At 40.3% G+C, this 11028-nt stretch overlaps 1 protein-coding gene across 2 annotated transcripts; it reads right to left on the reverse strand.

Moving 5' to 3' along the window:
* Positions 1 to 3367: 3367 nt before the first annotated feature.
* Positions 3368 to 10982, reverse strand: ankrd13a (ankyrin repeat domain 13A). 2 transcript variants are annotated; one of them, XM_068703343.1, is made up of 16 exons: positions 10766 to 10982; positions 9860 to 10000; positions 8886 to 9021; positions 8410 to 8534; positions 8257 to 8302; positions 7881 to 8024; positions 7571 to 7760; positions 7062 to 7128; positions 6866 to 6947; positions 6712 to 6773; positions 6494 to 6624; positions 6212 to 6369; positions 5848 to 5979; positions 5598 to 5758; positions 5418 to 5482; positions 3368 to 5242 (listed from the first exon to the last, which is right to left on the reverse strand). In XM_068703343.1, exons 2-16 carry the CDS (start codon positions 9965 to 9967, stop codon positions 5044 to 5046), a joined length of 1806 nt encoding a protein of 601 aa, XP_068559444.1. In that variant the 5' UTR covers positions 9968 to 10000; positions 10766 to 10982; the 3' UTR covers positions 3368 to 5043. The 2 variants fall into 2 exon arrangements, with proteins under 2 accessions (XP_068559444.1, XP_068559443.1); XM_068703342.1 differs by lacking the exon at positions 10766 to 10982 and having other exon boundaries at positions 9860 to 10383.
* Positions 10983 to 11028: the final 46 nt, after the last annotated feature.

Here is an 11028-nt window from a genome sequence, read left to right on the forward strand (position 1 = left end):
TGAATCAATGTGAAACAATCATTTGAGGTATTTGAGAAACACACTTACAAAAAAAATACAAGAGTTATAAGCTTCTTGTAGTTTATCACAAAAAAGACTACATTACCCTATTAAGCTTATAGTCTATCAAGTGTACATTCTTGACTCAGTTCATAGCATAAACAAAAGTTTAATTCTGTTTAAATGCCCTCGGATAGCCTATTAAAACAGGATCTTTCAGTTCATGCTGTAATGAAATGTTTTCTTGTTTTGATTAATTTATCTAGGAAGCCTCTCGTTTTAATGTCAGTCCACCGTGAGTGAAATGTCCTAACATTCATTAAGCTTCTCTGGCATATAATTAAGAGCCATAAGTGTTGCCAATGGTGTGCGCTCTTACGTTCTATAGAGGATGAAGGTAAAGGCCATATACATCTGTCATACTGAGTAATTATGTAAGGAAATAACCGCAAGGAGCTTGACCTTTATATCCATTCTTCATTGCTCTTTGACATTTCAGAAATGGGGAAATGTGATGGGGGCCCTCACACTTGTTTGATGGTTAACAGTAAGGAAAAAGATTTTAAACACTTTGTATTTTCACAGCCAAACAACCAGGGAACACCTGCAGCTTTCAGTCCTTTGGAACAGTCAGGGCAGTGTAATTATTAACCTGCTGAAAAGATTAATCAATTAACAATTGTCAGACAAATATCAATCACATAAGTCATTTCTTAAGCAAAATGGTCAAAGAAATTCACTGGTTTAAGCTTCTCAAATGTGAATAGTCTGGTTTTATTAGTCTTCTATAACAATAAGCTCACACCTTCAAATTGTTTTTTTCTGTCCAACCAACAGCCCCAGGCCTCTGCTATAAATATAACTGCTATAGTGGGCTCAGAAAACCAGCAAATAATCACATTTGAGAAATCAGAGCCATGGATTTTTTTCAGCACTATACTCACCTGGTTCTCTTTTCCTTATTAGCTCCCTGTGTGCATTAATATCGGTTATGCCATAGTTGTCTGATAGCCTGATAGTTTTTATTTTTTTTAATATCCTGATCTGTTTTTTTAACCAGTCTGTTTAATTTGGGTTTTGCCTCTGCCTTTTGGTGCTCGCCTGTCTGGATTTTGCATCGTTGTATATTTTCAGGAAAAGACTCTTGCACCTTCACCACATCTTTGCCTCCTGAGTCGTCATGTATTTGGGTTCTATTGTGATTTTTGTGAACTGTGACATAAATAAAGGCAGTGTCCAGTTGGTACACTTCTGATTTAAATTCAATTAACTGACTTTAACACTGCGAGTTAGTAGGCCAGCTGAAGATATTTTAAAAATTGCGAAAAGAGAACCATCATTTCATAATTTATAAAGAACAACATTTCCAATGATTTCATATTCTTCTTGTATTTACTTTTTTAATAATTTTTGGGGATGTCCAGGAAATCGAAAGTGTTTCCAAAAACCATTCAAATGATTAATCTCATATCAAAATAGTTGTTACTTACCTTTCTGCCGATCGAGAAATCGATTAATCAACAAGGCCTGATAGTTGATCAGCTCTGACAGTGAAAACAATACTTAACGGCTTTAGGACCCAGAACCTACAGCGGAAGAAGAAACGCCTCACCGTCATCATCAACACCACCATCATCATCATCATCCTCCTCCAGCCTCCACCGCTATGATGCTGCATCTCATCCCACAAACACTAATAATGTGTCTCAGTGCGTTAGTTAACGGACAACCCGAGGACTCCAAACTGACCGAGAGAGCGTATGTTGTTTTACAGAAGCAGAATTTAGGTGAGACTTGATGCGAGACTGTAGAGAATGACGTAAGGCCTCTCAGTGATGCTGACATGCTGCCTCTTGTGAGGTGTTCACACTTCACGTGTCTTGTATGTCTTTACTCTACACTGACAGCTACTTACTAGCGGAGCAGGAGACTTAACGCCAGTAATACCAGTTTAATCGATCATTTGAAACCAGTGTTCTGATGTTATTGCCGGTGATGGGCTTGTGTTCTCGTGCTCACAGTCACTATGGGGAGCGTCCTCGCGGTGCTGCTGGTGCTGATGATCATCATGGCTGTCTGTGTCTACAAACCGCTGTCTCGTCGGTGAAGCTGGTCCGAAACCTGGAGGCGGTAAAGACAGTGGGACAGCCTGCGAGTACCGAGGAGCTCAAAGGCCCCCGGGGGCCACGGTCACCTCCTGGCGGGACCCTGACGTCACAGCCACCCATAACTGAAAACACTCAGACTGCTCAATATGTCAACTGGGGATTCATTTGTCGTCAGATCAGGTTATTTAAGAGTAACTGTATGTTTGAATGCGTCACACTCTTACACCTGCCTATTTTTATATGCTGTGATTTATTTATTAATTTGAAATCACCTCTGTAAACAAGGGGATGTGGGATTGATAGAAATGATTTGCCTAAATTGACTTACAATAATCTAGGCTGTTAGATATTACATTTTATGTATTTATTTATTTGGACTTGCTGTTATTAGGTGTAGTTTGCTAGCTTTTACGACCAAGTATTATTATTTAAGGTCCATTTGGTCCAAAAACCTGGAGTTTTGCAAACGTTGAATACATTTACAGTAAATGGGATTCTAAAATGAGTGGTCATTGCTTAATTCTGCATCAATTAAACCAGTTTGGTCAGATTTATTTACCTAAATATGGAAATCTGCACATTGCTTCTCTGAAAACAAGGACTTTAAATCTCATAGTTGTAGATAAGTAGATTTTGTTGAACCTTTAAATTAAAAAAAAAAAAAAAAGGAAATATAGTACTAATAAAGGTGGAGTCATTTAACTGACAATAGTGGATTACAAATTGAGAAGGCATCCATGCAGATTAAATACAGCAATACCAAGAAATAACTCTTTTCTCTTGAAATAAAACTATTAATCTATGTATATCATCATTTTGTTCTGGGTTGATTAGTCAGATGCCCATTTCCTTCTTTGCACTTGATTTTGTGATAAAGAAGCTCTACAAATAGCCGTTAGTTGATCGAACAATCAAAAATACATAATGAAATTAGAATGAGGAAGTAATTCGTATATCAATTTAGAAATCATGTCATTGAAAATGGCTCCCAATGTAAATGATAATTTAATAACTCTACTCTATTTTTCTTTATTGTTAGCAGTGGAAGGACCATATTTAGCAGCTATAGCCAAACATAAAATCTATTCAAAGCAGATAAGATCATGTTATCTTCAAGAGGTCAACACTTGACCTGACAATAACCAAAACTACTGCAATAAATATGTAGAAATACAACTAATTACGGTAGAAAAGCATGTATGGTTTTCTACCAGCTGTGTTTCTGTAAATAAAGCACATGGAAAAAAAGTCACATTCAGTCATGGAAATAAAGTGCTTTTATTTTAGAACATTTTCTTAAAATTTAAAACATTAAAAAAACAACTTTGCAGCTGGAACAGTGCATTACAAAGCATTAAATTAACCAAAGCTAGCCTTTTTAAAGTTGACGGTTCAGCAGTTTGGAAACGTGAGAGTCACATAATAATTAGTCCTTCAGCTGCAGCCCGACTGTCAGACACAGCTACACAGAGAGACCTTGGATAAGTGGTTGGTTGTCAGTGAAAGCAACTATAGTGGTTAATGCATGTCACACAGCATCACCCTGGTGTCAATGAAACCTCTTCATCTTCTTTTTAAGTTACAAAAATTTAAAAAGAAAATTTGTTCAAAAGTTTAGTGGCACCACATACAGTCGTCACCACCTCTTGCCTCCACCGAGCGTTTTCAGATCAAAGTCCCTTGGCACGTGCTGAAGAAACTAATCCTAAATATGGCGGACATGCTTGATCTTAAGAGTCTGTGCCGTCTTTTCTTCTGCTCAGAGGTCCAGAGTTGTTTGTGGCTACAAAAAGCTAATAGACTGCCTTTAGAAATCTAAATAATCTCTGCAGCATTAGTTGTGGGACTGCTTTTAAACTGCACGACGGCTATAAATCCACAGACAGACTGTTCTCTGCTATTGAGTTTTTGAACTGAGGTGCCGTTGCTCAGTGACGGTTAAAAAAATAATGAAATCTGAGAAAATGTTCAATAAAAATCAGACCGGGAAAGTTAATCCCCCATCCTCGTTGCAGCAAAGATATAGCGTTACCATGCATTTGATTTAAATTTTCTCTCACAGCAGCATGCCTCTGTTTACCCATCTGTAGAGTGTACATTCATAAAGTACAAGAAAAATCATTTACTTATGAACCTTTGACTCAATTAACTCAGCCTTCTGAATTAATATTGATATGGTAAAGATGCACGAGGGATACCATTTCACACCAAAGACACATTTCCGATACATTTAAAGTTAATTCTAAAGTAAAAGGAAAAATGTGTAAAGTTGGAACCCTGAGATTTCTGTTAGTCAGTGAGTCCACGGTCCTCAAAAAAGTGACTCTGTAGGAAGACCTCACAGTGAAAACACTCAGATCTGTCTCTTTAGGTCCACAGGACTATTGGCTTTTTATTGTGCTAGGCTGTTTTCATTCTAGCCATCTAAAAACACCAGGGACTGATGCAACAGGTAGCATGAAAAGAAAAACAAACAGTGCTCTGGACCTTAAGTGCCACATTTGAGAGTCAGAATATGAAGTCACCTTGAGTTGTCATTTTGTTCATAGAACCATAACTACACTGATTTGGCCCCACTCTGGACAACACTGTGATCAACACACATAGGATGCTGCTGCTTTGATTCTGATTTGGACAGTAAATGAATAAAAAGTAGAACCGACCTGAAATTATCTGAAAGAGTTCTTGAATTGAGCTCGAGGATGGAGACACACTATGCTGAGATATAAATGTATAAAGGAGTATGCGCTTACCAAAAATACCTTTTGGAAAATATTAGACAGCGAGATTCTGATATTGCCTGTGCAAGAATGATCTGCTACGGAAAGAAACCTGCAGTTGCATAGATGACTACAGTGGTTAGGAAGGAAAAATTGAGGTGTGGTGGTTTCTTCTGGATCTGGAAAAGTTGCATTATTATTCCCTCTTATTAATTTTACTTCTCAGTGAGTGATAGCTGCAAGATCCTCTCCAGCTCTTCTTCCTCCTGCTTCCTCATCCTGTCCTCTTCCTGTTGAGCTCGTGCAGAGAGCTCCATGGCCAGGCGAAGCTCCGATTCGGGGCTTGAGGCGGAAGGGGAGCTGACAGGGCTGGGGGTGTCTCCAAATTCCACTAGCACCCCCTCTGGGATACTCCTAGAATGACAGTGACAGGAGGAAGTGAGATCCAGCTCTGCTCTGTGGCTTTAACTGACACATACAAGAGGTGGCCTGATATACAGAGTCATCCAAATCCCCGTAGGACAAGCAAGTAGCAAGGATTGTTCCTTTTACCTCATGCAACTATGTAGTCGCAAACCTGTGTTCCTACCTGTCACTCTGGCTACTGGGCATTACGTCAGTGAATTCCCCATCAGCACCATCCCAAATCCCCTCCTACAGTCACACAAAAAACAGGGACATTTAAAAAGGATGCAGCAAACCGCGAGGAGAGCAAGGGAAAAATGATGAGAACAGATTTGCGAGAGAGCAGAGTGACGATTGTTCTGACCCGGCCCGGTGCGGTGCGAGACTCCAGGAGGCTCTGATGGATGGCGTACTGCAGAAGCTCCTCGTCGTTGTTGGACACGGGTGCGTGTCGGCTGCCTCCTCTGCGGTGATAACGGACAGGCACCTCAAACACTGAAGGACAAACCTGAAACTGAGGCAGTGCTGGACGGATGAAAAAAGAAAAGCGGTTTAGGAATCACAGACGTGTGACTATTTTAAGCATTTAATGGTTAAACTGGCTGTACTGCTACCTGCAGCTTCCTCCTCTTCTCCTGAGGATGTTGGTGTGGCTGCTGGTGGTGTGTTCGCCTGCTCCTCAGTACTGCATTTATTGACATTATCAAATGTAATTCTGGCATTCAGCACATGAAACAGGGGAATCTCTGCAACATATGAAAAGGACAACAGATTAGATATATAGGAAAACAAAAAAAAGATTTCAAAGGTGGGGGGGGCGGGACACACACACACACACACACACACACACACACACACACACACACACACACACACACACACACACACACACACACACACACACACACACACTAGTGTTAGCTTTACGTGCTTCTTGAAAGCGTAGCTTCGATTACACTTGATAGGAATCTCACATACCTAGTTTAACAGGAAATCCAGGAGGAAACTTCAGGGTTACAAAGTCTCGTAGACGTGCAAAATGGGAACTGGTCCGAGCCATGAGGTCGATAATGGGGGTTACCTGCTCCACCAGAGACAGAGGATGTTCCTCGCTCATCCACAATGTACCTTTGAACCTGGGTGAGATGATAAAGCAAAACACTGTTGCAATGTGCACACAACCTAATTCATTGATACAAACAACACACAGCAGTGGGGAATAAAGTATGATGTCTTTGTGGCCTTGGAGTGTTTTCTTACTTCTGTGTTCGAATGCTCAGTTCAATGGGTCGACCGATGTCTCTGTTCCCCAGGTCAAAGTCAGGATCAAAGTATTCCTCTGGAGTGATGGCAGTGGGATTGGTGGCAGTCGCATACTCAAGAGTCAGGTCCTATAAATTTGAGCACTCGTATCAAATCGGTAACCAGGTGGGAACAAAACTAATAACTTTAATGCAGTTACTGAATGTGAGTCTTACCCCTTGTGCACTTATGTGCTGCTCCACAGTCCCAAGCAGAGACTCCAAGATGTTCCTTTCACCTTTGAACAACAATGTTTGAATTCAGAACCTTGATTCAGTTTCCGTCAATTGTAGGTTATATAGTCGTACATGTAGAGTATGTTCCACCTACTTTTTATCCTGGCTTTCTCCTCGTCTGTCAGATGCTCTGTCCTCGTCCTGATAACCACATTTACATTGTTCACACTGAAAACCTGAGGAAACAACCAGAATCTTAACTCATACTATTAGAAGTGTGCTCCACAGTTTTAAGTGGTACTCATTTTTTAGTTGTAATGAAAAATGAAATGTTTTAAACTCCTGTTAACCTTTGCTTCAAATCCGTTGACCATTTCAGTTTTGTCAGCTCTCCAGCCCCAAATCCCAGACTTGTTCCTGTAAGAAAAGAAAACAAACAGTTTGTGAAAACTAAAGCATCATTACAAGCAAAATCCACCATCATATCCTTCAGTTTGGAATAACTTCCACAACACCGAGAATGCAACAATGCTTTAGATATTTTAAGTAGCTTGTGAATGCATTTAAATGATCTGCAGTGTTGCAGTCCATTGTTACGTTTTGCTTTTAGTTAGGATATGTTCCATAGAGCATCAATTATCATGGACATCAGTGCAAAATTATAAATAATAAGGGAAGTGGTATCACTGTTTACACAGTAACCTTACTCAATCAGCAACTGCCAGTGTGAAAATGCCATGAGATACCAACACTTATTAAAAACTGTCACTTGTATTGTCACTTCTTCGTGGCTGGTCCAAGGAAGTTAAATCTGTGCATGTTGTGAGAAAAAGCAGGAGGAAAAAGATGTGACTCTTGCCTTTCAAAAGCAATGTCCTTGGTGTCCAAATAGGTGTTGACAATAGGAGTGGTCAACCTTTTGGCAACTTCCTGCTCAGCTGGCTGCATTGACTCTAGCGTGACATCCTCGATTTCTTGGGATATATTGAAGCGTTCAGTTTCCACGACTTCATCGTCGTGGTTCACCTCTATCAACTCTGCACACGAATCTGTAAAAAAAAAAAAAAAAAAAAAAAACAGGCAGGGATAGACTTGTATCATTTTACAAGAATAGTACAAATGAAAGAGAGTATAATTTTTTTTGTGTAAGAGAGTTAAAGCACACACACCATCTCCTCTGAAGATGTAGCTTCTGCACCCTCTGATCCAAGTCATGTTTTCAAAGCCCAGAAGAGTGGCATCCACTCGCAGGCTGGCGCCACTTTTCCAAATGCGACAAACATCACTTGGACAAACCCGGGACAGAAGAGGGACTGTGAAGCAACAGCATATGAATGTCCCACACATGAAAAACAATGTCACTCAGAACCAACACCAAAACGCAGGTATGCAGTTTTTCTGGACACAACATTATAAAACTTGATACTTTCTTATGCATACTGAATGCTGATAGCCAGCCTGTTTGCACTCCATGAACAGGTTACTATGCACACACATTTCACTTTACTTTCATGATATACAGCTCCGCATACAAAAAGGACTTACTCCAACTGGTGAATTCCCACTTCATTTCCATGTAGAAGTCTGGAGACTACGGAAGAAAAGATGGACAGAGCAATTATTTCCTTTGCCGGTAATTGTCTCCAGGCACTTGTACAGATGGATGACAAGACAACAGGAAGACGTATGAAGTAATACCTCTCGGATCTTCGACAGCAGCTCAGGCACTCCTCCCAGAGCAGTGGAGGCTTTGAGGTAGTCTCTGCGTTGAAGCACTAACTGAACCATCTCTGGATCTCCGGTGCTGACTGCCTCCTGCAGCACTACACATAGACAGACACTTATGAACGAACAAACCACTAAACCTTTTAAGCACAGCATCTGTTCATTAGGAGTAGCAACCATCCATTAGAAAACCTCAACAATGACGGCATTAACCAAGGAGAAAGTGTTCCACTGCAGTTAGAAGGATGGACATTTTTTTATTATATTTTTTATTTTTTTTTACCAGAAACCCCATTAACAGCAGATGATATGTAGATTAATGTGAGAAGGGCTCTAAGTGATAAAACAACCCACACAGTCTCAAAAAGCATTTCTGCGAGACAAGTGAAGGAAACATTCATAGCATCTCAGCATTCGGTATTTGTCCTGTAGACATTTTTACGACTAACCTGTCCAGTTCATGCAGTTTTCTTTAGTCACTTCAGCACCGTGTCTCAGAAGGACTCTCACTGACTCCAGGTGTCCGAGCGACACAGCCAGGTGCAGAGGTGTCCGACCTCTAGGGTCAACAGCCTCAATTTCATTCTGTGAAAACCAAGGACAGACCCACACATTAGTTTCCCCTGCACCTTCATTTGTGTTATAAGAGCATGTTATGCTGGCCTTGTTAATATTACTTCCCTTGTAAGTGAGGGCCTTTATATTCTATACTCACAGAGTCATAGTTTAACACCTTTAATTTAAATAATCACTGGTAATGATGTAGGACTGAGCATCATGTCTGGTCCTCAAATGAGTCATGCTACTGAGGTAAATGTGTTACTGATCAGCGTTGCTACAGGCAGTCACAAACATAACGAGCGGTTTATATTGCCACAATACACAATATTACCTGTGATGGGCTACTGAGAGTGAAAACACAATGAGATTAGAGATGCTTTTGAAACATGAGTAATACTTAGAGATAACGCGCTCGATTAGTCAGCTGTTTGACAGCAATGACTCTGAGAAGACGACAACCCTTCAGAATAATAGCACAAGTCATATTTTGTATATTGTCTAGTAATACACCACACATGTACACATCTACTTGGTAAAGCATTTCTTGTCACATCTAGTCAGATTATAAACTGTTTGAGTAATCCAAGGAATTGAGTTAGAAACCTAAATTAACAGCTGGAAACAGGCTTTCAATCTGTACTGGATTACATATTTCTTTTAGGTAAATTTCCAAACCTGTTGATCGATGAATAGCTATGTCCTCGAAGATATTTCAAACAGTGCCTGTGTGTGGCACACACAGACGTATCCGTCAACACGACTGGCCTACTTTTACCGGATGATTTAACAGCTCAATCCTGGCTTAATTTAGCTAGCAAGCATCGGTGCCAATGTTTGAAACACACTCCCGTCTTTTACCAACCTGTGGTAACGTTACTTGTTCTTCCAGTGTCCTGTAGTCATTCCCCCACACTGCGGAATGGAGGGGGAACTTCCCTCGGATGTCTTCGCTAACATTAGCCGTGGACATCTTCTTTACGGAGCCGCTCAGTGCAACGTTAGCCTAACAATCACAGCCATGGGACAAACTGAGATAGCTAGCTACACCCTAGTTAAAAATGTACAATACATATGACCCATGTCCTTAATATTTGACCATAACAACGTCGAGATATCGAAACCGGTGTCCAACTTTTCACCAAGCCTTCGTCAAAATAAAACTTTTGAACAAGGAAGTAGGAGCAGAAACAACCCCAGTACTGACAGGGGCGTCCTATATAGAGATAAGACAACAATATAATGAATACAATATAATTAAGACCGCCTATCGTGCCATTCAAACATAACTCAAATTACGTATAATAACAATTACTTCTGTGGTGAAAAAATACACGACAGAAACATGATTTGTAAATAAAACCATCGCCTTTAGAAAAAAAGGGAATCGTCAGTTCCAGTTGGACGGAACCATTCACCGTGCCCGCATGGGGGCTTTTAAATATCCAACTAAAAGTATAATTCTTGTATAAACGTGATTCTGTGTCCCACTTTTATACATTCAATACCTTAATTAATTAAATTGTAACCCAATATTTCCTGCAAACACAAACAAAATAAATATTGTAAATTGGCTGTGGTCTATAATGTCGAAATGAGATCGCCGCTTTAACGTTTGGGGGAGGGACTTGAGAGGTTGAACTTCTGAGACTTTACCGCCAGAGTACCGCGGTGTACTAGCTACATTACGACACTTTGTAGTTTTAAACTGTATTAATAACAGGTTATATGATATGAACAGTTGCAGTTTGCTCTATTAATGAATACTTACCCAGTGCCTGTTGCTGTTCTACGGGTACATAGTTTTTAACCAAACACTGTAGGTCCGTTGATTCACCCTGCCTCGAGGCTGACCGAAGTTGTGTAATACTGTTGTTTTGCTGTTTCTCGTTATTTTAAGTGCAAGTACTGTAGTGATATTGATGAGCGAATGGTGTTTTAATAAATGACCGCTGGTGGATGGAGATCCAGTTGTCGTCTGCCCGTTATTAGTTGTACAACATTTGTACCGTGTCAGGAAGGTGCATGGATCAA

Source organism: Cebidichthys violaceus, unplaced genomic scaffold (genome assembly GCF_023349555.1).
Source record: "Cebidichthys violaceus isolate CVI_PGR_0920_01 unplaced genomic scaffold, fCebVio1.0.p SCAF_9, whole genome shotgun sequence".
Classification (NCBI taxonomy): domain Eukaryota; kingdom Metazoa; phylum Chordata; class Actinopteri; order Perciformes; family Stichaeidae; genus Cebidichthys; species Cebidichthys violaceus.

Bases quoted from the DNA above. Each gene is read 5' to 3' on its own strand.
- ankrd13a (XM_068703343.1), bottom strand. From the start codon at position 9,967: ATGTCCACGGCTAATGTTAGCGAAGACATCCGAGGGAAGTTCCCCCTC. The intron at 7,129-7,570 runs GCAAGAGTCACA...CTTTTCTTACAG, and splicing joins AAGGACATTGCTTTTGAAAG to GAACAAGTCTGGGATTTGGG. The intron at 5,483-5,597 runs GTCAGAACAATC...GTGTGACTGTAG, and splicing joins CTCGCACCGCACCGGGCCGG to GAGGGGATTTGGGATGGTGC.